This window comes from Salvelinus alpinus, chromosome 29, assembly GCF_045679555.1.
Source record: "Salvelinus alpinus chromosome 29, SLU_Salpinus.1, whole genome shotgun sequence".
In the NCBI taxonomy this organism is placed as follows: domain Eukaryota; kingdom Metazoa; phylum Chordata; class Actinopteri; order Salmoniformes; family Salmonidae; genus Salvelinus; species Salvelinus alpinus.
The window spans coordinates 17,523,054-17,549,647 of NC_092114.1; the positions used below are offsets into that span (position 1 = coordinate 17,523,054).

Sequence of the window (26,594 nt, forward strand, 5' to 3'; positions counted from 1 at the left end):
ACCCGACTCTCACTGTCTGTCACTCAGTCTTTCTGTCTGTCTTAGGGTCCTGTCTCTCTGTCTGTAAATCCCTCTCTCTTTCTGTCTATGTGCTCTCTTTGCTGTCCCAAACTATCTGAACTCACTCTCTCTATGTCTGTTCTTCTGAACAGCGCTGGTGCCTCCTCCCTAGCAGAGGGCTGGCTTTAGAAACACTGTGTCTCTAACCCTAACACACCCAGATGTCCCACTGGAACGGGACTATAACATAAACCCATAGAATTACGAAGGCAGACATGACATGACATGAGAGAGAAAGAGAGAGAGAAAGAGAGAGAGAGAGAGAGAGAGAGAGAGAGAGAGAGAGAGAGAGAGAGAGAGAGAGAGAGAGAGAGAGAGAGAGAGAGAGAGAGAGAGAGAGAGAGAGAGAGAGAGAGAGAGAGAGAGAGAGAGAGAGAGAGAGAGAGAGAGAGAGAGAGAGAGAGAGAGAGAGAGAGAGAGAGAGAGAGAGAGAGAGAGAGCATGTGTGTGTATAGTGAAGAACAGTGAAACAAACAGTGAAGAACAAACACCATTGTAAATACAACCCATATTTATGTTTATTTATTTTCCCTTTTGTACTTTAACTATTTGCACATCATAACAACACTGTATATAGACATTTGAAATGTCTTTATTCTTTTGGAACTTTTGTTTACTGTGAATTTTGTATTGTTTCTTTCACTTTTGTTCATTATCTATTTCACTTGCTTTGGCAATGTAAACATATTTTTCTCATACCAATAAAACCCTTACATTGAATATGGGAGAGAGAGAGGAGGAAGGGGGGCAGAAACAAGGAAATTGATAGGACAAGGTAGGAGAGTAGAGGAGAGTAGGAGAGTATATATTAGAGAGAGTAGAGGAGAGTAGGAGAGTATAGATTAGAGAGAGTAGAGGAGAGTAGGAGAGTATAGATTAGAGAGAGTAGAGGAGAATAGATTAGAGAGAGTAGAGGAGAGTAGGAGAGTATATTAGAGAGAGTAGAGGAGAGTAGAGGAGAGTATATTAGAGAGAGTAGAGGAGAGTAAAGGAGAATAGATTAGAGAGAGTAGAGGAGAATAGATTAGAGAGAGTAGAGGAGAGTAGGAGAGTATAGATTAGAGAGAGTAGAGGAGAGTAGGAGAGTATATTAGAGAGAGTAGAGGAGAATAGATTAGAGAGAGTAGAGGAGAATAGATTAGAGAGAGTAGAGGAGAGTAGGAGAGTATAGATTAGAGAGAGTAGAGGAGAATAGATTAGAGAGAGTAGAGGAGAGTAGGAGAGTATATTAGAGAGAGTAGAGGAGAATAGATTAGAGAGAGTAGAGGAGAGTAGGAGAGTATATTAGAGAGAGTAGAGGAGAGTAGAGGAGAATAGATTAGAGAGAGTAGAGGAGAATAGATTAGAGAGAGTAGAGGAGAGTAGAGGAGAGTAGGAGAGTAGAGGAGAGTAGATTAGAGAGAGTAGAGGAGAATAGATTAGAGAGAGTAGAGTAGAGGAGAGTAGAGGAGAATAGATTAGAGAGAGTAGAGTAGAGGAGAGTAGAGGAGAGTAGGAGAGTAGAGGAGAGTAGAGGAGAGAGAGTAGAGGAGAATAGATTAGAGAGAGTAGAGGAGAGGAGAGTAGGAGAGTAGAGGAGAATAGATTAGAGAGAGTAGAGGAGAGTAGGAGAGTAGAGGAGAGTAGAGGAGAATAGATTAGAGAGAGTAGAGGAGAGTAGATGAGAATAGATTAGAGAGAGTAGAGGAGAATAGATGACAATAGATTAGAGAGAGTAGAGGAGAATAGAGGAGCATAGATTAGAGAGAGTAGAGTAGAGGAGAGTAGAGGAGAGTAGGAGAGTAGAGGAGAGTAGAGGAGAATAGATTAGAGAGAGTAGAGGAGAGTAGATGAGAATAGATTAGAGAGAGTAGAGGAGAATAGATGAGAATAGATTAGAGAGAGTAGAGGAGAATAGAGGAGAATAGATTAGAGAGAGTAGAGTAGAGGAGAGTAGAGGAGAGTAGAGGAGAATAGATTAGAGAGAGTAGAGTAGAATAGAGGAGAATAGATTAGAGAGAGGAGAGTAGAGGAGAGTAGGAGAGTAGAGGAGAATAGATTAGAGAGAGTAGAGTAGAGGAGAGTAGAGGAGAGTAGGAGAGTAGAGGAGAATAGATTAGAGAGAGTAGAGTAGAGGAGAGTAGAGGAGAGTAGGAGAGTAGAGTAGAGAGAGTAGAGGAGAATAGAGGAGAATAGATTAGAGAGAGTAGAGTAGATGAGAATAGATTAGAGAGAGTAGAGGAGAATATATTAGAGAGAGTAGAGGAGAGTAGATGAGAATAGATTAGAGAGAGAGTAGAGGAGAGTAGAGTAGAGGATAATAGATTAGAGAGAGTAGAGGAGAATAGAGGAGAATATATTAGAGTAGAGGAGAGTAAAGGAGAGTAGGAGAGTAGAGGAGAATAGAGGAGAATATATTAGAGAGAGTAGAGGAGAGTAGAGTAGAGGATAATAGATTAGAGAGAGTAGAGGAGAATAGAGGAGAATATATTAGAGAGAGTAGAGGAGAGTAGAGTAGAGGATAATAGATTAGAGAGAGTAGAGGAGAGTAGAGAAGAGTAGGAGAGTCGAGGAGAGTAGAGTAGGAGAGTAGAGGAGAGTAGAGTAGGAGAGTAGAGGAGAGTAGATTAGAGAGAGTAGAGGAGAGTAGAGTAGAGGAGAGTAGGAGAGTAGAGGAGAATAGATTAGAGAGAGTAGAGTAGAGGAGAGTAGGAGAGTAGAGGAGAGTAGGAGAGGAGAATAGATTAGAGAGAGTAGAGGAGAGTAGAGGAGAGTAGGAGAGTAGAGTAGAGTAGATTAGAGAGAGTAGAGGAGAATAGAGGAGAATAGATTAGAGAGAGTAGAGTAGAGTAGATGAGAATAGATTAGAGAGAGTAGAGGAGAATATATTAGAGAGAGTAGAGGAGAGTAGATGAGAATAGATTAGAGAGAGTAGAGGAGAGGAGAGTAGAGGATAATAGATTAGAGAGAGTAGAGGAGAATAGAGGACAATATATTAGAGTAGAGGAGAGTAGAGGAGAGTAGGAGAGTAGAGGAGAATAGATTAGAGAGAGTAGAGGAGAATAGAGGAGAATATATTAGAGAGAGTAGAGTAGAGGAGAGTAGAGGATAATAGATTAGAGAGAGTAGAGGAGAATAGAGGAGAATATATTAGAGAGAGTAGAGGAGAGTAGAGTAGAGGATAATAGATTAGAGAGAGTAGAGGAGAGTAGAGGAGAGTAGAGGAGAGTAGAGAAGAGTAGGAGAGTCGAGGAGAGTAGAGTAGGAGAGTAGAGGAGAGTAGAGTAGGAGAGTAGAGGAGAGTAGATTAGAGAGAGTAGAGGAGAGTAGAGTAGAGGAGAGTAGGAGAGAAGAGGAGAGTATAGGAGAGTAGAGGGGGTAGTTAGAGGGGGTAGTTAGAATATGGTTAGAGGGGGTAGTTAGAGGGTGGTTAGAGGAGGGATAGTTAGAGGGTGGTTAGAGGAGGGTAGTTAGAGAGTAGTTAGAGGGGGGTAGTTAGAGGGTGGTTAGAGGGTAGTTGTTAGAGGGTGGTTAGAAGGGGGTTGTTAGAGGGGGGTTGTTAGAGGGGGGTTGTTAGAGGGGGGTTGTTAGAGGGGGGTAGTTAGAGGGGGGTAGTTAGAGGGCGGTAGTTAGAGGGGGGTAGTTAGAGGGTGGTTAGAAGGTGGTAGTTAGAGGGTAGGTAGTATTCGGGATGGAGAGGAGGGTAGTTAGAGGGGGAGGAGGGTAGTTAGAGGGGGTAGTTAGAGGAAGGGTAGTTAGAGAGGGTAGGTTGTATTGGGGATGGCGAGGAGGGTAGTTAGAGAGTAGTTAGAGGGGGTAGTTAGAGCGTAGTTAGAGGGGGTGGGGTGTATTGGGGAGAGGAGGGTAGTTAGAGGGGGTAGTTAGAGGGTAGATAGAGGGGGTGGGGTGGTCCCTTGGGTGCTGTGGTAGTATGATGTTATCATCAGTTGCTGGCAGTGTGGAATGTTTATTTACATTGGATTGTGTGTGTGTGTGTGTGTGTGTGTGTGTGTGTGTGTGTGTGTGTGTGTGTGTGTGTGTGTGTGTGTGTGTGTGTGTGTGTGTGTGTGTGTGTGTGTGTGTGTGTTGACTGGCTGAGAGCAGGGTACTTCCTGCGAGTGAAACTATCGCAAAGTGCCACACACACACACACACACACACACACACACACACACACACACACACACACACACACACACACACACACACACACACACACACACACATACACACACACACACACAAAAGTACCTTCCCGCAAACACCCCTGCAAACAACACACACTATCAGACCCACAACCCTAACTCTAACCCACAACCCTAACTCTAACCCTAACCCACAACCCTAACTCTAACCCACAACCCTAACTCTAACCCACAACCCTAACTCTAACCCACAACCCTAACCCACAACCCTAACTCTAACCCACAACTCTAACCCACAACCCTAACTCTAACCCACAACTCTAACCCACAACCCTAACTCTAACCCACAACCCTAACTCTAACCCACAACCCTAACTCTAACCCACAACCCCAACTCTAACCCACAACCCCAACTCTAACCCACAACCTTAACTCTAACCCACAACCCTAACCCACAACCCTAACTCTAACCCACAACCCTAACCCACAACCCTAACTCTAACCCACAACCCTAACCCACAACCCTAACCCTAACCCACAACCCTAACCCACAACCCTAACTTTAACCCACAACCCTAACTCTAACCCACAACCCTAACTCTAACCCACAACCCTAACCCACAACCCTAACTCTAACCCACAACCCTAACCCACAACCCTAACTCTAACCCACAACCCTAACTCTAACCCACAAACCTAACCCACAACCCTAACCCACAACTCTAACTCTAACCCACAACTCCAACCCACAACCCTAACTCTAACCCACAACCCTAACTCTAACCCACAACCCTAACTCTAACCCACAACCCTAACCCACAACTCTAACTCTAACCCACAACTCCAACCCACAACCCTAACTCTAACCCACAACCCTAACTCTAACCCTAACCCACAACCCTAACCCACAACCCTAACTCTAACCCACAACCCTAACTCTAACCCACAACCCACAACCCTAACCCACAACCCTAACTCTAACCCACAACCCTAACCCACAACCCTAACCCACAACTCTAACTCTAACCCACAACTCTAACCCACAACCCTAACTCTAACCCACAACCCTAAATCTAACTCAAACACACAACCCTAACCCACAACCCTAACTCTAACCCACAACCCTAACTCTAACCCACAACCCTAACCCACAACCCTAACTCTAACCCACAACTCTAACTCTAACCCACAACCCTAACTCTAACCCACAACCCTAACTCTAACCCACAACCCTAACCCACAACCCTAACTCTAACCCACAACCCACAACCCTAACTCTAACCCACAACCCTAACTCTGACCCACAACCCTAACTATAACCCACAACCCTAACTCTAACCCACAACCCTAACTCTAACCCACAACCCTAACCCACAACTCTAACCCACAACCCTAACCCACAACCCTAACCCACAACTCTAACCCACAACTCTAACCCACAACCCTAACCCTAACCCTAACCCACAACCCTAACCCACAACCCTAACTCTAACCCACAACCCTAACTCTAACCCACAACCCTAACCCACAACCCTAACTCTAACCCACAACCCTAACTCTAACCCACAACCCTAACTCTAACCCACAACCCTAACTCTAACCCACAACCCTAACTCTAACCTACAACTCTAACTCTAACCCACAACTCTAACCCACAACTCTAACCCACAACCCTAACTCTAACACACAACCCTAACTCTAACCCACAACTCAAACACACAACCCTAACACCCTGTTCTACTCCCTGCTCTTCTCCCCTGTTCTACTCCCTCTTCCTCTCCCCTATTCTACTCCCTCTTCCTCTCCCCTATTCTACTCCCTCTTCCTCTCCCTGTTCAACTCCCACTTCCTTTCCCTGCTCTTCTCCCCTGTTCTACTCCCTCTTCCTCTCCCCTATTCTACTCCCTCTTCCTCTCCCCTATTCTACTCCCTCTTCCTCTCCCCTATTCTACTCCCTCTTCCTCTCCCCTATTCTACTCCCTCTTCCTCTCCCTGCTCTTCTCCCCTGTTCTACTCTCTCTTCCTCTCCCCTATTCTACTCCCTCTTCCTCACCCCTATTCTACTCCCTCCTCCTCTCCCTGCTCTTCTCCCCTGTTCTACTCCCTCTTCCTCTCCCCTATTCTACTCCCTCTTCCTCTCCCTGCTCTTCTCCCCTGTTCTATTCCCTCTTCCTTTCCCTGCTCTTCTCCCCTATTCTACTCCCTCTTCCTCTCCCTGCTCTTCTCCCCTGTTCTACTCCCTCTTCCTTTCCCTGTTCTACTCCCTCTTCCTCTCCCCTATTCTACTCCCTCTTCCTCTCCCTGCTCTTCTCCCCTGTTCTACTCCCTCTTCCTCTCCCCTATTCTACTCCCTCTTCCTCTCCCCTATTCTACTCCCTCTTCCTCTCCCTGCTCTTCTCCCCTGTTCTACTCTCTCTTCCTCTCCCCTGTTCTACTCCCTCTTCCTCTCCCCTATTCTACTCCCTCTTCCTCTCCCTGCTCTTCTCCCCTGTTCTACTCCCTCTTCCTCTCCCTATTCTACTCCCTCTTCCTCTCCCTGCTCTTCTCCCCTGTTCTACTCCCTCTTCCTTTCCCTGCTCTTCTCCCCTGTTCTATTCCCTCTTCCTTTCCCTGCTCTTCTCCCCTGTTCTACTCCCTCTTCCTTTCCCTGTTCTTCTCCCCTGTTCTACTCCCTCTTCCTTTCCCTGCTCTTCTCCCCTGTTCTATTCCCTCTTCCTTTCCCTGCTCTTCTCCCCTGTTCTACTCCCTCTTCCTTTCCCTGTTCTTCTCCCCTGTTCTACTCCCTCTTCCTTTCCCTGCTCTTCTCCCCTGTTCTATTCCCTCTTCCTTTCCCTGCTCTTCTCCCCTGTTCTACTCCCTCTTCCTCTCCCCTATTCTACTCCCTCTCCCTCTCCCTGCTCTTCTCCCCTGTTCTACTCCCTCTTCCTTTCCCTGCTCTTCTCCCCTGTTCTATTCCCTCTTCCTTTCCCTGTTCTTCTCCCCTATTCTACTCCCTCTTCCTGCTCTTCTCCCATATTCTACTCCCTCTTCCTTTCCCTGCTCTTCTCCCCTGTTCTACTCCCTCTTCCTCTCCCCTATTCTACTCCCTCTTCCTCTCCCTGCTCTTCTCCCCTGTTCTACTCCCTCTTCCTTTCCCTGCTCTTCTCCCCTGTTCTACTCCCTCTTCCTTTCCCTGCTCTTCTCCCCTGTTCTATTCCCTCTTCCTTTCCCTGTTCTTCTCCCCTATTCTACTCCCTCTTCCTCTCCCTGCTCTTCTCCCATATTCTACTCCCTCTTCCTTTCCCTGTTCTATTCCCTCTTCCTTTCCCTGCTCTTCTCCCCTGTTCTACTCCCTCTTCCTTTCCCTGCTCTTCTCCCCTGTTCTACTCCCTCTTCCTTTCCCTGCTCTTCTCCCCTATTCTATTCCCTCTTCCTTTCCCTGTTCTATTCCCTCTTCCTCTCCCTGCTCTTCTCCCCTGTTCTACTCCCTCTTCCTTTCCCTGTTCTATTCCCTCTTCCTTTCCCTGCTCTTCTCCCCTGTTCTATTCCCTCTTCCTCTCCCTACTCTTCTCCCCTGTTCTACTCCTTCCTCTCCCTTCTCGTGCTACTCTCTCTTCCTCTCCTCTCCTGCGTTAGTGTGTGTATGTGTGTAAGTGTCCTACCGTGGTGTTCTCGTCGCTGGGTGTGGGTGTCTCCCGGGGGATGGCGTCCGGTGACTCTGGGCCACCCTGTTCTGCCACTACAACCATGTTAGATTGACAGCTGTCAGGACAAAGCCACAACTAAAACAAACATTTGATTTGCTGAAACTAAAGGAAATCTCACAGTGGCACAAACACACATAATACAGTAACTCACTGGCTTTGCGAGCCTTGCGGGCGAGAGCAACAGCCAGCTCATTCTGCACCTGCAGAGACAGACCATACACAATCAGTATGGCAGCTCATTTCAGACACACACACACACACACACACACACACACACACACACACACACACACACACACACACACACACACACACACACACACACACACACACACACACACACACACACACACACACACACACACACACACACACACTAACCGTGGAGGTGAGCCTATCTAATGCTTTCATCTGGAGAAAGCTGTCCCCACAGACATCTCTGTTTCCCTCTGAGTCCTCCTCAGACCTATAACACAAACACACACCATTAGTTTTTCCAGTCTTCTCTTCATGTCTCTCTACTGTCTCCACTGGCCTCTACTGTCTCCACTGGCCTCTACTGTCTCCACTGGCCTCTACTGTCTCCACTGGCCTCTACTGTCTCCACTGGCCTCTACTGTCTCCACGGGTCTCTACAGTCTCAACGGGTCTCTATTGTCTCCACTGGCCTCTACTGTCTCCACTGGCCTCTACTGTCTCCACGGGTCTCTACAGTCTCAACGGGTCTCTATTGTCTCCACTGGCCTCTACTGTCTCCACTGGCCTCTACTGTCTCAACGGGTCTCTACAGGCTCAACGGGTCTCTACAGACTCAACGGGTCTCTACAGACTCAACGGGTCTCTACGGTCTCCACTGGTCTCTACGGTCTCCACAGTCTCTACTGGTCTCTACGGTCTCAACTGGTCTCTACTGTATCTACTGGTCTCTACTGGTCTCTGCTGCTCTCTACTGGTCTCTGCTGCTCTCTACTGGTCTCTACTGGTCTCTACTGGTCTCCACAGTCTCTACTGGCCTCTACTGGCCTCTACTGGGCTCTACTGTCTCCACAGTCTCTACTGGCCTCTACGGGTCTCTACTGGTCTCTACGGTCTCCACAGTCTCTACTGGTCTCTACTGTCTCAACTGGTGTCTACTGGTCTCTACTGTATCTACTGGTCTCTACTGGTCTCTGCTGCTCTCTACTGGTCTCTACTGGTCTCTGCTGCTCTCTACTGGCCTCTACTGGTCTCTACGGTCTCCACAGTCTCTACTGGCCTCTACTGGTCTCCACTGTATCTACTGGTCTTTACTGGTCTCTACTGGCCTCTACTGGCCTCTACGGTCTCCACAGTCTCTACTGGTCTCTACTGTCTTTACTGGTGTCTACTGGTCTCTACTGCTCTCTACTGGTCTCCACAGTCTCTACTGGTCTCTACTGTCTCAACTGGTCTCTACTGTATCTACTGGTCTCTACTGTATCTACTGGTCTCTACTGTATCTACTGGCCTCTACTGTATCTACTGGTCTCTACTGGCCTCTACTGGCCTCTACTGGTCTACTGGTCTACTGCTTGTCTTTTTGTCTTCCTAAAACAGGAAACAGCACCTCTTTCTCCCTCCCTGCCTCTGTGTGTGCTTTTTTAACGTGTGTGTGTGTGTGTGTGTGTGTGTGTGTGTGTGTGTGTGTGTGTGTGTGTGTGTGTGTGTGTGTGTGTGTGTGTGTGTGTGTGTGTGTGTGTGTGTGTGTGTGTGTGTGTGTGTGTGTGTGTGTGTGTGTGTGTGTGTGTGAATAAACAGCACAGTGTTTTAGGGTAAACTAATCTCAGTGCCCTCAGGCCTCTGATGTAATGTGTTTTTTCTCTCTCGCTCTAACACACACACACACACACACACACACACACACACACACACACACACACACACACACACACACACACACACACACACACACACACACCCAGGCTAATTTGTATATAATTTGAATTTTATCTGTGGCTTCAGTGCAATGGTTGCAGAGGAGGAAGTGTGTGTGAGAGAGTGATCTGATAAACCACGATGGATGCAGTAGCAGGACAGGTAGTGATAGCATCACACTCTCTCTCTTTTCCTCCCTCCATCCCTCCCTCCCACAATTTCTACTTCCTGACTACACAGAAGAGGACAAGGCTAGTGGAGGAGAGGAAGGGGGAGGGGAGAAGAGGAAGGGGAAGGAGAGGGAGGGGAGAAGAGGAAGGGAGAGGAGAGGAGAGGAAGGGGAGGAGAGGAAGGACGGGGAGGAGGAGCGGAAAGGGGAGGGGAGGAAGGGGAGGAGAGGATGGGGGAGGAAAGGAAGGGGGAGGGGGAGAGAGGAAGGGGGAGGAGAGGAGCGGAGCGGAAGGGGGATGGGAGGAGAGGAAGGGGGAGAGGAGAGGTAGGGGGAGGAGAGGAGAGGAAGGGAGAGGAGAGGAAGGGGGAGGAAAGGAGAGGAAGGGGAGGACGGGGGAGGAGGAGAGGAAGGGGGAGGGGAGGAAGGGGAGTAGAGGATGGGGAGGGGAGGAAGGGGAGGATGGGGAGGAGAGGAAGGGGGAGGGGAGGAGAGGAAGGGGGAGGGGAGGAGAGGAAGGGGGAGGAGAGGAAGGTGGAGGAGAGGAGAGGAAGGGAGAGGAGAGGAATGGGAGGAAGGAGAGGACGTGGAGGAGAGGAAGGGGAGGACGGGGGAGGAGGAGAGGAAGGAGAAGAAGGGGGAGGAGAGGAGAGGAAGGGGGAGGAGAGGAAGGGGGAGGAGAGGAGAGGAAGGAGAGGAAGGGGAGGAGAGGAGAGGAAGGGGGAGGAGAGGAAGGAGAGGAAGGGGAGGACGGGCGAGGAGAGGAAGGAGAGGAAGGGGGAGGAGAGGAGAGGAAGGGGAGGACGGGGGAGGAGAGGAGAGGAAGGGGAGGACGGGGAGGAGGAGAGGAAGGAGAGGAAGGTGGAGGAGAGGAGAGGAAGGGGGAGGGGAGGAGAGGAAGGGGAGGACGGGGGAGGAGGAGAGGAAGGAGAGGAAGGTGGAGGAGAGGAGAGGAAGGGGGAGGAGATAATTAGAATTTTATCTGTGGCTTCAGTGCAATGGTTGCAGAGGAGGAAGTGTGTGAGAGAGTGATCTGATAAACCATGATGGATGCAGTAGCAGGACAGGTAGTGATAGCATCACACTCTCTCTCTTTTCCTCCCTCCATCCCTCCCTCCCACAATTTCTACTTCCTGACTACACAGAAGAGGTCAAGGCTAGTGGAGGAGAGGAAGGGGGACGGGAGGATGGGGAGAAGAGGAAGGGGGAGGGGAAGAGAGGAAGGGGGAGGAGAGGAAGGGAGAGGAAGGGGGAGGAAAGGAGAGGAAGGGGGAGGGGAGGAAGGGGAGTAGAGGATGGGGAGGGGAGGAAGGGGAGGAGAGGAAGGGGGAGGGGAAGAGAGGAATGGGGAGGGGAGGAAGGGGGATGGGAGGAGAGGAAGGGGGAGAGGAGAGGTAGGGGGAGGAGAGGAGAGGAAGGGAGAGGAGAGGAAGGGGGAGGAAAGGAGAGGAAGGGGAGGACGGGGGAGGAGGAGAGGAAGGGGGAGGGGAGGAAGGGGAGTAGAGGATGGGGAGGGGAGGAAGGGGAGGATGGGGAGGAGAGGAAGGGGGAGGGGAGGAGAGGAAGGGGGAGGGGAGGAGAGGAAGGGGGAGGAGAGGAAGGTGGAGGAGAGGAGAGGAAGGGGGAGGAGAGGAATGGGAGGAAGGAGAGGACGTGGAGGAGAGGAAGGGGAGGACGGGGGAGGAGGAGAGGAAGGAGAAGAAGGGGGAGGAGAGGAGAGGAAGGGGGAGGAGAGGAAGGGGGAGGGGAGGAGAGGAAGGAGAGGAAGGGGAGGAGAGGAGAGGAAGGGGGAGGAGAGGAAGGAGAGGAAGGGGAGGAAGGCGAGGAGAGGAAGGAGAGGAAGGGGGAGGAGAGGAGAGGAAGGGGAGGACGGGGGAGGAGAGGAGAGGAAGGGGAGGACGGGGAGGAGAGGAAGGAGAGGAAGGTGGAGGAGAGGAGAGGAAGGGGGAGGGGAGGAGAGGAAGGGGAGGACGGGGGAGGAGGAGAGGAAGGAGAGGAAGGTGGAGGAGAGGAGAGGAAGGGGGAGGAGATAATTAGAATTTTATCTGTGGCTTCAGTGCAATGGTTGCAGAGGAGGAAGTGTGTGAGAGAGTGATCTGATAAACCATGATAGATGCAGTAGCAGGACAGGTAGTGATAGCATCACACTCTCTCTCTTTTCCTCCCTCCATCCCTCCCTCCCACAATTTCTACTTCCTGACTACACAGAAGAGGTCAAGGCTAGTGGAGGAGAGGAAGGGGGACGGGAGGATGGGGAGAAGAGGAAGGGGGAGGGGAAGAGAGGAAGGGGGAGGAGAGGAAGGGAGAGGAAGGGGGAGGAAAGGAGAGGAAGGGGGAGGGGAGGAAGGGGAGTAGAGGATGGGGAGGGGAGGAAGGGGAGGAGAGGAAGGGGGAGGGGAAGAGAGGAATGGGGAGGGGAGGAAGGGGGAGGGGAGGAGAGGAAGGGGAGGATGGGGGAGGAGAGGAGAGGAAGGGGAGGACGGGGGAGGAGAGGAAGGAGAGGAAAGTGGAGGAGAGGAGAGGAAGGGGAGGACGGGGGAGGAGAGGAGAGGAAGGGGAGGACGGGGAAGGAGAGGAGAGGAAGGAGAGGAAGGAGAGGAAGGTGGAGGAGAGGAAGGGGAAGAGAGGAAGAAGAGGAAGGGGAGTATGGGGAAGGAGAGGAGAGGAAGGAGAGGGAGGAGAGGAAGGGGAGGAGAGGAAGAAGAGAGGAAGGGGAGGAGGAGAAGGGGGGGCCTAGGGATCTATCTCCCTTCCTCTTCTCCCATTCCTCTCCTCCCCTTCCTCTCCTCTCCTCCCCCCCTTCCTCTCCTCCACTCCCCTTCCTCTTCTCCCATCCCTCCCACTTCACCCCTCCCCTCCCCTTCCTCTTCTCCCCTCTTTCCTCTCCTCCCCTTCCTCCCCTTCCGCTCCTCCCCTCCCATTCCGCTCCTCCCCTCCCTCTCCTCTCCTCCCCTTCCCTTCCTCTCCTCCCCTCCCCTTCCTCTTCTCCCCTCCCTTTCCTCCCTCTCCTCCCCTTCCTCTTCTCTCCTCCCCCTTCCTCTCCTCTCCTCCCCTCCCCTTCCTCTTCTCCCCTCCTCCCCTCCCCTTCCTCTTCTCCCCTCCCCTTCCTCTTCTCTCTCGTCAGAAGTGATCAACTCTCTCTCTTTCTCTCTGTCCTCTCTTTCTCCCGTTCTCTCTCCTCTCCCCATTCTGTCCTCTCTCTAAGTGACAGATTGAGTTAGGTAGCAGGCTCAGTTGGAATGCCACACAGACCAGCTAGAATTCTATCGGAGGGAACAGGAATTCTGTGTGACACTCAGAACGCCGGTATGCTCCCTCAACACGCTCCCAGCTCCCGCTATGAGAGAGTCTATTAGACAGTGTGTGTGTGTGTTTGTGTGTTTGTTTGTGTGTTTGTGAGTGTGTGTCAATGCCAGACTAAGGGATTAACAGTATGTGGAGAGATTAGAGATGAATCTTGTCAGTTGGAACACGGATTCTACTCATGTCCGTGTGTGTGTGTGTGTGTGATGGTCATGTAAGACCCAGGCAACACTGGGTCACGTTCACACACACACACACACACACACACACACACACACACACACACACACACACACACACACACACACACACACACACACACACACACACACACACAATTACCCAGTTCTGAACTGGACGTATGGGACAAGCTGTAGGAGGAGCCTAACAGCCTCTGGCCACGCCTCCTTCTCCAGGCCGCAGAACTCGCAGGCTGCAGACTCACACTCCTCAAAGCTGAACTGGTAGTAGGAGTTAGAGTCCCCGAACACCACGCGCTGGTCCACTGAAACACACACAGATAAGACTGGTCCACTGAAACACACACACAGATGAGACTGGTCCACTGAAACACACACAGATAAGACTGGTCCACTGAAACACACACACAGATAAGACTGGTCCACTGAAACACACACAGATAAGACTGGTCCACTGAAACACACACACAGATGAGACTGGTCCACTGAAACACACACAGATAAGACTGGTCCACTGAAACACACACACAGATGAGACTGGTCCACTGAAACACACACAGACAGACTGGTCCACTGAAACACACACACAGACAGACTGGTCCACTGAAACACACACACAGACAGACTGGTCCACTGAAACACACACACACAGATAAGACTGGTCCACTGAGACACACACAGATAAGACTGGTCCACTGAAACACACACACAGACAGACTGGTCCACTGAAACACACACACAGACAGACTGGTCCACTGAAACACACACACACAGATAAGACTGGTCCACTGAGACACACACAGATAAGACTGGTCCACTGAGACACACACAGATAGACTGGTCCACTGAAAAACACACACAGATAGACTGGTCCACTGAAAAACACACAGATAGACTGGTCCACTGAAAAACACACAGATAGACTGGTCCACTGAAAAACACACACAGATAGACTGGTCCACTGAAAAACACACACAGATAGACTGGTCCACTGAAAAACACACAGATAGACTGGTCCACTGAAAAACACACAGATAGACTGGTCCACTGAAAAACACACACAGATAGACTGGTCCACTGAAAAACACACACAGATAGACTGGTCCACTGAAAAACACACACATATAAGACTGGTCCACTGAAAAACACACACAGATAGACTGGTCCACTGAAAAACACACACAGATAGACTGGTCCACTGAAACACACACAGATAAGACTGGTCCACTGAAAAACACACACAGATAAGACTGGTCCACTGAAAAACACACAGATAGACTGGTCCACTGAAAAACACACACAGATAAGACTGGTCCACTGAAACACACACAGATAAGACTGGTCCACTGAAACACACACAGATAAGACTGGTCCACTGAAAAACACACAGATAGACTGGTCCACTGAAAAACACACAGATAAGACTGGTCCACTGAAAAACACACACAGATAAGACTGGTCCACTGAAAAACACACACAGATAAGACTGGTCCACTGAAAAACACACACAGATAAGACTGGTCCACTGAAAAACACACAGATAGACTGGTCCACTGAAAAACACACACAGATAGACTGGTCCACTGAAACACACACATATAAGACTGGTCCACTGAAAAACACACACAGATAAGACTGGTCCACTGAAAAACACACACAGATAAGACTGGTCCACTGAGACACACACAGATAGACTGGTCCACTGAAAAACACACACAGATAAGACTGGTCCACTGAAACACACACACAGATAAGACTGGTCCACTGAAAAACACACACAGATAAGACTGGTCCACTGAAAAACACACACAGATAAGACTGGTCCACTGAAAAACACACACAGATAAGACTGGTCCACTGAAAAACACACACATATAAGACTGGTCCACTGAAACACACACACAGATAAGACTGGTCCACTGAAACACACACACAGATAAGACTGGTCCACTGAAAAACACACACAGATAGACTGGTCCACTGAAACACACACACAGATAGACTGGTCCACTGAAACACACACACAGATAAGACTGGTCCACTGAAAAACACACACAGATAAGACTGGTCCACTGAAACACACACACACAGATAAGACTGGTCCACTGAAAAACACACACATATAAGACTGGTCCACTGAAAAACACACACAGATAAGACTGGTCCACTGAAACACACACACAGAGATAGACTGGTCCACTGAAACACACACACAGACAGACTGGTCCACTGACACACACACACACACACACACACACACACACACACACACACACACACACACACACACACGCACGCACGCACACACACACACACACACACACACACACACACACAGAAACGCACACATACAGATAGACTCTGATCACATGACAATGTAAAACAGTCAGGCAGCTGAATCTGGGAAGGCAAACATTACGTACTGTATAAGAATGTGTGTGTGTGTTTGTGTGCGTGTGTGTGTCAGGGGAGAACGACTGCCCCCTATGATTGAAGCCACAGCAGTTCAAGGTACTACAGGCAATGTTAGCAGAAAACAGGATAGAATCCCCCATTATAGTAAATAGAAAAATAGCAATCTTATCTTAAACCCATAACCATGTGTGTGAGGTGTATACTGAAGTCTCAAAGTAGATGTGTTTAAGACTACACTGTGACCCTGATTTAGCCCATTGCAGTAAAAGGTTAACCAATTTAATTTGGCTTCAATGCCTTATTGTGTCTTCACATAGGAATGAATGGTGTCATGTGATCGATGGCTTTGTCCATTCATATATACAGTCACTGGCGTAGCTAACACCCTCCCCCCAACCCCCAGAGGTGGAGCCCCCCCAGATAGCATATGAATACGCCATAAGCCATTCATTATAATTTTTGGGAAATTAGCTTAAAATCTGCACAATTTTCACTCAGCACATGGCAGAATGTGTAGAATAGCAGAACATTAGCTCAGGGATTCTTGTCCGGCAGGGAAAACTTTTTTTTATAGCTGAAAATTATGATTTTGTTGCCTTATTTGAGCTTATTTGAATTTACATTTAGGGTAAATTTATCAGGAAATATTTTGTTTTGGGGAATTATCTAAATACAGTATTATTAATTTCAATGTTGGCGCTATGCCTGGAAATGCAGTGTCTGAAGCAAAGGATCCACAATTATTATGTGATTATTATTATTTGACCATGCTGGTCATTTATGAACATTTGAACATCTTGGCCATGTTCTGTTATAATCTCCACCCGGCACAGCCAGAAGAGGACTGGCCACCCCTCAGAGCCTGGTTCCTCTCTAGGTTTCTTCCTAGGTTTTGGCCTTTCTAGGGAGTTTTTCCTAGCCACCGTGCTTCTACACCTGCATTGCTTGCTGTTTGGGGTTTTAGGCTGGGTTTCTGTACAGCACTTTGAGATATCAGCTGATGTAAGAAGGGCTATATAAATTGATTTGATTTGATTTGAATTCAAACTCTGCAACAACATACAAAATCCAATTAGTTGCATTTCCTGAAGAAAAAAAAACCTGGGGTTGTTCCTTTACATGCTGTGATAGCTGACACTTCTATCAAAATATATATTTAAAAATTGTGTTAATATTAAGACAAATATTTGTGGAAAAAAAGTTGAGATTGTCTCGTCTTTCAAGAATCCCTGAGCAGCAACATTTTCTCTCAGCCTCTTGGCAAATTGTGTAAAATAGCATGAGATTAGCTATAAAACTGCAAATGTTTCTGTCTGCCCCAGGCCAAAAAATATATAATTCCCACCCTGCACGAAACTGCGCTACGTCACCGGTGTGTACTCACCAGACAGCAGGATGCCCAGCTCCAGTAAGACTTGCCAGACGCGCGCGGCCATGCTCCGACAGCGCACGTACACACACTGCTCACACAGCCACTGAACAAGGTCCACACCCACGTAACTACGCCTGGAAACACACAGCATCAATACACACACATGAACACACACATCGATGTGTCCTTAGATGGCAATTAGTGTTCAGCGGGGCACTCTGTTGGAATGGATCACTCAGCAATGGATGCCGTATGTCACCATGGCAACTTCAGGTTGAAATAAAGGTCTATATTTTTCACATAACCGTGCCGATCCGTACTGCGCTGGCTTTAACATTTTCCTTTCAGAATTGTCAGCGTGGTTCCAGGCTTCCAGCAACTGGGAAGTGAACTCAAGCACCCGAGTATAGAGCGTTGCCATGGTGACACCCAGAACCTGCACTAGGCTACAACGGCGGACAGACATTTTCAGTTTTAGAACTAGACATAATTGAACGGCAGCAACACACACACACACTCCTAGAGGGGATTAAGCCCAGGTTGAACCGGCTCACGTGACCGGGAGAAGCCGTGTGAGTGAAGAGTGCCTTTCTCAAATGGAAAGTCATCTGCGCCGCTCTGTCATGTTGTCAACAAGGCGCATCGATTAGAAATATACAACATCTCTTTTCCATAAAATATGTATCTACCCTCCATAACCATAAAATATATATCTACCCTCCATAACCATAAAATATATATCTACCCTCCATAACCATAAAATATATATCTACCCTCCATAACCATAAAATATATATCTACCCTCCATAACCATAAAATATATATCTACCCTCCATAACCATAAAATATATATCTACCCTCCATAACCATAAAATATATATCTACCCTCCATAACCATAAAATATATATCTACCCTCCATAACCATAAAATATATATCTACCCTCCATAACCATAAAATATATATCTACCCTCCATAACCATAAAATATATATCTACCCTCCATAACCATAAAATATATATCTACCCTCCATAACCATAAAATATATATCTACCCTCCATAACCATAAAATATATATCTACCCTCCATAACCATAAAATATATATCTACCCTCCATAACCATAAAATATGTATCTACCCTCCATAACCATAAAATATATATCTACCCTCCATAACCATAAAATATATATCTACCCTCCATAACCATAAAATATATATCTACCCTCCATAACCATAAAATATATATCTACCCTCCATAACCATAAAATATATATCTTCGATATCCATTGGAAATGCAGATGAAGCATTTTTATCAAAAGCAATCACTTTTTGCATGTGAAAACACAGAATCCGACTCATTCCTCCACGTGTTGAACCTACGCCACTTTTGTTTTGAGCCGACTTTGCCGTCGGCCCGAATGGGGCACCCGGCGCGCGTCTGGGAGGCAGACCGGTTCCAAAACTACTGCAATTACTTCACAACCGGTGCAAAGCCCGCTAGCTTAATCAAATCTCGTCATAAACTCTCTCTCTCTCTCTCGCTCTCGCTCTCTCAGATTTCCGCTCTCTCTCTCTCTCTCTCTCTCTCTCTCTCTCTCTCTCTCTCTCTCTCTCTCTCTCTCTCTCTCTCTCTCTCTCTCTCTCTCAGAGTTAACAAACACACACAGAGTTAACAAACACACACAGAGTCACCTTATGATCCTGGCGAGGTGAATCTTGTCTTTAGCAGGGTAGGGCCCATTAGACAGGAACGCATTCCTCACTGCACGCCCTGCACATGGGAAACTCTGGGAGCAGGACTGACACAAACACCAGTCAAATAACATATCAACTCAGCAAAAAAAAGAAAAGTCCCTTTTTCTGGACCCCGTCTCTCAAAGATAATTTGTAAAAATCCAAATAACTTACAGACGGTAGGCAATTGAGGTCACAGTTATGAAAACGTAGGACACTAAAGAGGCCCTTCTACTGACTCTGAAAAACACCAAAAGAAAGATGCCCAGGGTCCCTGCTCATCTGCGTGAACGTGCCTTAGGCATGCTGCAAGGAGGCATGAGGGCTGCAGATGTGGCCAGGGCAATAAATTGCAATGTCCGTACTGTGACAGGCCTAAGACAGCGCTACAGGGAGACAGGACGGACAGCTGATCGTCCTCACAGTGGCAGACCACGTGTAACCTGCACAGGATCGGTACATCCGAACATCATACCTGTGAGACAGGTAAAGGATGGCAACAACTGCCCGAGTTACACCAGGAACGCACAATCCCTCCATCAGTGCTCAATAGGCTGAGAGAGGTTGGACTGAGGGCTTGTAGGCCTGTTGTAAGGCAGGTCCTCACCAGACACCACCGGCAACAACGTTGCATTTGGGCACAAACCCACCGTTGCTGGACCAGACAGGACTGGCAAAAAGTGCTCTTCACTGACAGCGGTTTTGTCTCACCAGGGGTGATGGTCGGATTCGCATTTATCGTCGAAGGAATGAGCGTTACACCGAGGTCTGTACTCTGGAGCGGGATCGATTTGGAGGTGGAGGGTCCGTCATGGTCTGGGGCGGTGTGTCACAGCATCATCGGACTGAGCTTGTTGTCATTGCAGGCAATCTCAATACAGGAAAGACATCCTCCTCCCTCATGTGGTACCCTTCCTGGAGGCTCATCCTGACATGACCCACCAGCATGACAATGCCACCAACCATACTGCTCAATCTGTGCGTGATTTCCTGCAAGACAGGAATGTTCTGCCATGACCAGCAAAGAGGGATCTCAATCCCATTGAGCACGTCTGGGACCTGTTGGATCGGAGGGTGAGGGCTAGGGCCATTCCCCCCAGAAATGTCCGGGAACTTGCAGGTGCCTTGGTGGAAGAGTGGGGTAACATCTCACAGCAAGAACTGGCAAATCTGGTGCAGTTCATGAGGAGGAGAAGCACCTGCAGTACTTAATGCAGCTGGTGGCCACACCAGATACTGACTTACTTTTGATTTTGACCCCCCCTTTTGTTCAGGGACACATTATTCCATTTCTGTTAGTCACATGTCTGTGGAGCTTGTTCAGTTTATGTCTCAGCTGTTGAATCTTGTTATGTTCATACAAATATTTACACATGTTATTAAGTTTGCTGAAAATAAACGCAGTTGACAGTGAGAAGACGTTTCTTTTTTTGCTGAATCAAGAGCACCAAAATGTAACGTTTTTACATAATGTAAGTATTTGACCAATATGTACAGTGCATTCGTTAAGTATTCAGACCCCTTCGCTTTTTCCACATTTTGTTACGTTACAGCCTTATTCTAAAATGGATTAAATAAATAAAATTCCTCATCAATTTACACACAATACCCCATAATGACAAAGTGAAAAATAAAAAACAGAAATACCTTATTTACATAATTATTCATACCCTTTTCGATTAGACTCGAAATTGAGCTCAGGTGCATCCTGTTTCCATTGATCAGCCTTGAGATGTTTCTACATCTTGATTGGAGTCCACCTGTGGTAAATTCAATTGATTGGACATGATTTGGAAAGGCACACACCTGTCTGTATAAGGTCCCAGAGTTGACAGTGCATGTCAGAGCAAAAACCAAGCCATGAGGTCGAAGGAATTGTCCGTAGAGCTCCAAGACAGGATTGTGTCGAGGCACAGATCTTGTTTTTAAGGTACCAAAAATGTTTTGCAGCATTGACAGTCCCCAAGAACACAGTGGCCTCCATCAATCTTAAATGGAAGAAATTTGGAACCACCAAGACTCTTCCTAGAGCTGACCGACCGGCCAAACTGAGCAGGGCCTTAGTCAGGGAGGTGACTAAAAACCCGATGGTCACTCTGACAGAGATCCAGAGTTCTTTAACAAAGTACTGAGTAGAGGATCTGAGCACTTATGTAAATGTGATATTTCCATTGTTTATTTTTATACATTTGCAAAAATTCCTAAAAACCTGTTTTCGTTTTGTCATTATGGGGTATTGTGTGTAGATTGAAGAGGGAAAAATACTATTTAATCAATTTTAGAATAAGGCTGTAATGTAACAAAATGTGGAAAAAGTCAAGTGGCCTAAATACTTTCCTAATGCACTGTATATGATTAAGATGTCAAGCTACCTCTGTTTGATGAAAAAAACATTATTTATTTGCCGACATAACATCACCTGTGTGTGTGTGTGTGTGTATATGTGTGTGTGTGTGTGTGTGTGTGTGTGTGTGTGTGTGTGTGTGTGTGTGTGTGTGTGTGTGTGTGTGTGTGTGTGTGTGTGTGTGTGTGTGTGTGTGTGTGTGTGTGTGTGTGTGTGTGTGTGTGTGTGTGTGTGTGTGTGTGTGTGTGATTACCTTGTGAACAGTAGGGCTTGTGCTGGGTCCAGGGATGGTATCAGGTGACTGCTGCCAAGACAAAATCAGAACACACTGTCAGAACACAGTACTAACACACTAAGGACGGTTATTCTAATATCCAAATGGACGTTACTATTCCATTACTTGGAAGAGTATGCATTTTTTTGAAGAAATAAATCAGACTCGTTTCAGGAAACTAGGCATTTATCGCGGGTCACTACTTCACAGGAGAGCCGTTTGAACGTAAACTATTTTTAAAATATATATTTTTTTGGGGGGGCCAGAAATGGAACATGTGAACTTTCATTTGCCTTAATAACAAACGTGTATGGCATCTGTAAATACTAATAAAATTGTTAAATTACAAGCCTAGTTGGTTTATCCAGGGAAAAAGTCAGCAACCTTCCCGCTTGTCATGATTGGCTGAGATAATGAGTGGGCTGGGCATGCCAAGAGATGAGTTCGGATTGGTCTGCCATGTAACATGCTTCTGTCTATAACATGAGCTGGTCAGTATATGTAGGTAATCCTTTCTAATGCGGCTTTTTTAAAAGATATCAAGTAGTAGAACTGTATCAGTGTTGCTCTCCACACTCTGGAGGACTGAGTTTTGAAATCGGTCGAATGGTGTGGTATGGTATGGTAGCTAAGGAGATGGAGAGAATTCTGGCATTCGATTGCAAATATGCAGACAAAGTCAAAAAGAGAACACACAGAAGGCTGTTGTTTAAAACACTAGTGTCTGGATTACATCTTCAAACTAAGGGCAACCATGGCATCCGTGACAGAGAGGGAGAAGCGTCCACCCATGTATACGGGTAAGAGAGTCTAGCTGGCTACATTTTCAGATATAACACGTTTCTAATTTTGCCAGGAAGTCGTCTTCATTGCTAGTTATGGCCTAATATTTGCTAGCTAACATTGAACCAAACTACCTGCAGATTCATGCAAGGTAACAGGATTATGGTTCATTGTCACTGCGACAATTGTCGATAGAAGTAGCTGGTAAATTCGGTCTGGCAATTTACTGCGATTTCAGAGCAATCTCATCTGAGTGTGTCAGAGCGCAGAATAAATGACGAATTTGCAAACGCTAAACACCTGTTGAATATGGCCAGTGTCAGTAAACATTGGCAAAAAAGCATAATTCAATTGTTGCCAGCAGCACAGTTACAGTCACCAACGCTCTGGATAACATGAAAACAGCCTAACCAGCTCTGCTAGGGCGAGTCAAATGGTCAGCGTGAGCTGTTCTCCCATTTGTGTCTGGAAGTAGCTAGCCAACGTTAACCAGTTAGCTTGGGTGCTCGACTGCTTTTGTTAGGTCAGAACGCTCTGATTAACCTGTTAGTGTGTAAGGGGTGCTATTTTCACTTTGGGGAAAAATCGTGCCCAATTTAAACGGCCTCGTACTCTATTCTAGATCGTACAATATGCATATTATTATTACTATTGGATAGAAAACACTCTCAAGTTTCTAAAACTGTTTGAATTATATCTGTGAGTAAAACAGAACTCATTTTGCAGCAAACTTCCAGACAGGAAGTGATGAATCTGAAAACGATGCTCTGTTCCAGGGCCTGCCTATTCAATTGTTTAATTTCTATGGATTTGCATGCACTGCATGCACTAGATGTCAACAGGCAGTGGAAGGTGGAATGGGGTGTCTAGCTTGATCTGAGGTCGAACAAGAGCTCTTGGAATGACGTGACCACAATTTCCTTGCTCTACCTAGGCGCGGGAAGGACATCAGCATTGGCTTCTGAAAAGCGTTCGGTATAGACGGCTAATATCTCCGGCTTTGTTTTTATTTGATACATATTAGAAAAACATCATAAAGTTGTTTTTTTCAACCGAGTTTCATCAGTTTATTTAACGTTTAATGGGTCTTTTGGAGTTTTCCGTTCTATGCGTCGAGAGGAAATGGACATCTTCGCGCCACATGGCTAGCTAAGGTTGCTAATTCGACAGGAGAGAGGGACATTCTAAAACCAAACAACGATTTATTCTGGACAAAGGACTCCTTGTACAAGATTCTGATGGAAGCTCATCAAAAGTAAGAACAATTTATGATGTTATTTCGTATTTCTGTGGAAAATGTTTAGTCCTATTCTCCGCACTTTTTGCGGGCGCTGTCTCGCTATAACGTAAGCTGTTTGTTATGGTAAAGTTAATTTTAAAAATCTAACACGGCGGTTGCATTAAGAACTAGTGTATCTTTCATTTGCTATCCAACATGTATTTTTTAGTAAAGATTATGATGAGTTATTAGATCAGATTAGAGTGTCAGAAATATATCCGGACATTCTGGGAAAAAGTTGCTACATTTTCACAATGTATAACCACGGTTTTCAGCTCTAAATATGCACATTTTCGAACAAAACATAAATGTTTTGTGTAACATGATGTTATAAGACTGTCATCTGATGAAGTTGCTCAAGGTTAGTGATTTATTTTATATTTATTGCTGGTTTTTGCGAATGCTATCTTTGCGGTGAATTAATGCGTTTGTGTGTTTGGCTATTGTGGTAAGCTAATATAATGCTATATTGTGTTTTCGCTGTAAAACACTTAAAAAATCGGAAATATTGTCTGGATTCACAAGATGTTTATCTTTCATTTGCTGTACACCATGTATTTTTCATAAATGTTTTATGATGAGTATTTAGGTATTTCACGTTGCTCTCTGTAATTAGTCTGGCTGCTTCGGTGCTATTTGTGATTGTAGCTGCAATGTAAAACTATGATTTATACCTCAAATATGCACATTTTTCGAACAAAACATAAATGTATTGTGTAACATGTTATAAGACTGTCATCTGATGAAGTTGTTTCTTGGTTAGTGACTAATTATATCTATATTTTGTCGGTTTTTTGAAAGCTACCTATGCGGTGGATAAATAGCGTTGTGTGTTTGGCTATTGTGGTGAGCTAACATAAATATATATTGTGTTTTCGCTGTAAAACATTTTAAAAATTGGACATGTTGGCTGGATTCACAAGATGTTTATCTTTCATTTGCTGTATTGGACTTGTTAATGTGTGGAAGTAAAATATTTCTAAAAACTATTTTTTGAATTTCGCGCTCTGCGAAGGCAGCGGAATGTTGTGGGTGTTCCGCTAGCGGAACCCCGGGGCGAGAAAGGTTAACCCTACTTTTCGGCTAGAGCACGCTCCAGATTAAATTTACGAACACACCCGTAGTATAAACCAGCCTTTAGTCTTGAAATCTTTGGTTGTTTAGTACATAGCCTCACATGTGAATCCTTAAAGAGATGGGTGGGGCTAAACCTTAAAAGGGTGTGAATGATGCTGAATGGGTGTAGACAAAGAAGAAGCTCTCCAGTAGGTACCGAAAAATTCAAGGGTCATTTTCTCAAAAGTGAGGTTACATGTTTATCAACTATCAAAGCAGAATTACTTTCCCATTGTTCCTCAACTGTAGTGTACGATAAACAAATTTCTTGCTATGAGTCTCTACTTTTAACCAATGTAAAAAACACAATTTCAAATTTTGCTACATAAGACTGAATGAGCCGGTCGGTCGCAAATAGGCTTTTTTTTTGGAAGGCTTTGAATTATCTATGTGACATTGCTAAATAGCCTACAAGGATGGACCATTACATTCTCAATTTTGATAAAACAGTTTTATGACCATTTTTATGAGTGCACCCCATAAAAAAGACACGTTTCACATCTGTAGCTTGTTGTTATTGTCTGTCAATCATACCAGTAGCGTGTTGTTATTGTCTGTCAATCATACCAGTAGCGTGTTGTTATTGTCTGTCAATCATACCAGTAGCGTGTTGTTATTGTCTGTCAATCATACCAGTAGCGTGTTGTTATTGTCTGTCAATCATACCAGTAGCGTGTTGTTATTGTCTGTCAATCATACCTGTAGCGTGTTGTTATTGTCTGTCAATCATACCAGTAGCGTGTTGTTATTGTCTGTCAATCATACCAGTAGCGTGTTGTTATTGTCTGTCAATCATACCAGTAGCGTGTTGTTATTGTCTGTCAATCATACCAGTAGCGTGTTGTTATTGTCTGTCAATCATACCTGTAGCGTGTTGTTATTGTCTGTCAATCATACCAGTAGCGTGTTGTTATTGTCTGTCAATCATACCTGTAGCGTGTTGTTATTGTCTGTCAATCATACCTGTAGCGTGTTGTTATTGTCTGTCAATCATACCTGTAGCGTGTTGTTATTGTCTGTCAATCATACCAGTAGCGTGTTGTTATTGTCTGTCAATCATACCTGCGCTACAGTCTAAGGCTTCATGTGTAGAAAATGAAGTGGGAGATTTCTAATCAATGCAAAATGGAATTACAATTAAGGAATTAAGTTGGCTAAATGAGAAGGAGTAGGCTACAATGATTAACCAACAGGTAGGCTGTTTAATATGAATGGAGTTGTTGACTTGGACTGAAATAGGTGTCGGTACTCATTTTAGGTGCCGGTACTGTTTATATTTAGGTGCAGGAGCTCCACAATACTTTTGAGCTAATATTCTATAAGAGGAACAGGAGCTCAAGCAGTAGAACATGTGAGGTGCCGCTACTCAGCTCTGGTGACCTCCTGCCCAAGTCAAGATGGCTACTGTAGCTAGCTAGTTTCTTTACATCGATTTGATGCAGTCAAGACAAACACTACCAGATGGTATGATCGATAACCTATGGCAGTAACAAGATTGTCTAACAAGCCCGAGTCGGTTAGGCTACTTCTCATTGCCTCTTTGCCACACACACCAGCCCTTGCTCCTCCCTCGCCCCTCGCCCCTGCTCCTCCCTCGCCCCTCACCCCTCGCCCCTTCTCCTCCCTCACCCCTCACCCCTCGCCCCTGCTCCTCCCTCGCCCCTCACCCCTCGTCCCTGCTCCTCCCTCGCCCCTCACCCCTTGCCCCTCACCCCTCGCCCCTGCTCCTCCCTCGCCCCTCACCCCTGCTCCTCCCTCGCCCCTCACCCCTGCTCCTCCCTCGCCCCTCACCCCTGCTCCTCCCTCACCCCTCACCCCTCGCCCCTCACCCGCCCGTCCAAAC

General features: G+C 46.6%; 1 protein-coding gene across 3 annotated transcripts in view; it reads right to left on the reverse strand.

The window, feature by feature from the left end:
- The window catches only part of LOC139559187 (rap guanine nucleotide exchange factor 5-like), a 95,803-nt gene that overhangs the window by 41,118 nt on the left and 28,091 nt on the right, over positions 1 to 26,594 (reverse strand). For 2 of the 3 annotated variants that reach the window (XM_071374962.1, XM_071374960.1), the window contains exons 2-8: positions 21,553 to 21,603; positions 18,914 to 19,020; positions 17,235 to 17,356; positions 13,578 to 13,740; positions 8,252 to 8,336; positions 8,022 to 8,070; positions 7,826 to 7,902 (exon numbers count right to left, since the gene is read on the reverse strand). In XM_071374962.1, coding sequence (XP_071231063.1) covers positions 7,826 to 7,902; positions 8,022 to 8,070; positions 8,252 to 8,336; positions 13,578 to 13,740; positions 17,235 to 17,356; positions 18,914 to 19,020; positions 21,553 to 21,603 — 654 coding nt within the window. The remainder of the gene's footprint in view (positions 1 to 7,825; positions 7,903 to 8,021; positions 8,071 to 8,251; positions 8,337 to 13,577; positions 13,741 to 17,234; positions 17,357 to 18,913; positions 19,021 to 21,552; positions 21,604 to 26,594) is intronic. The other variant, XM_071374961.1, reaches the window with a different exon arrangement.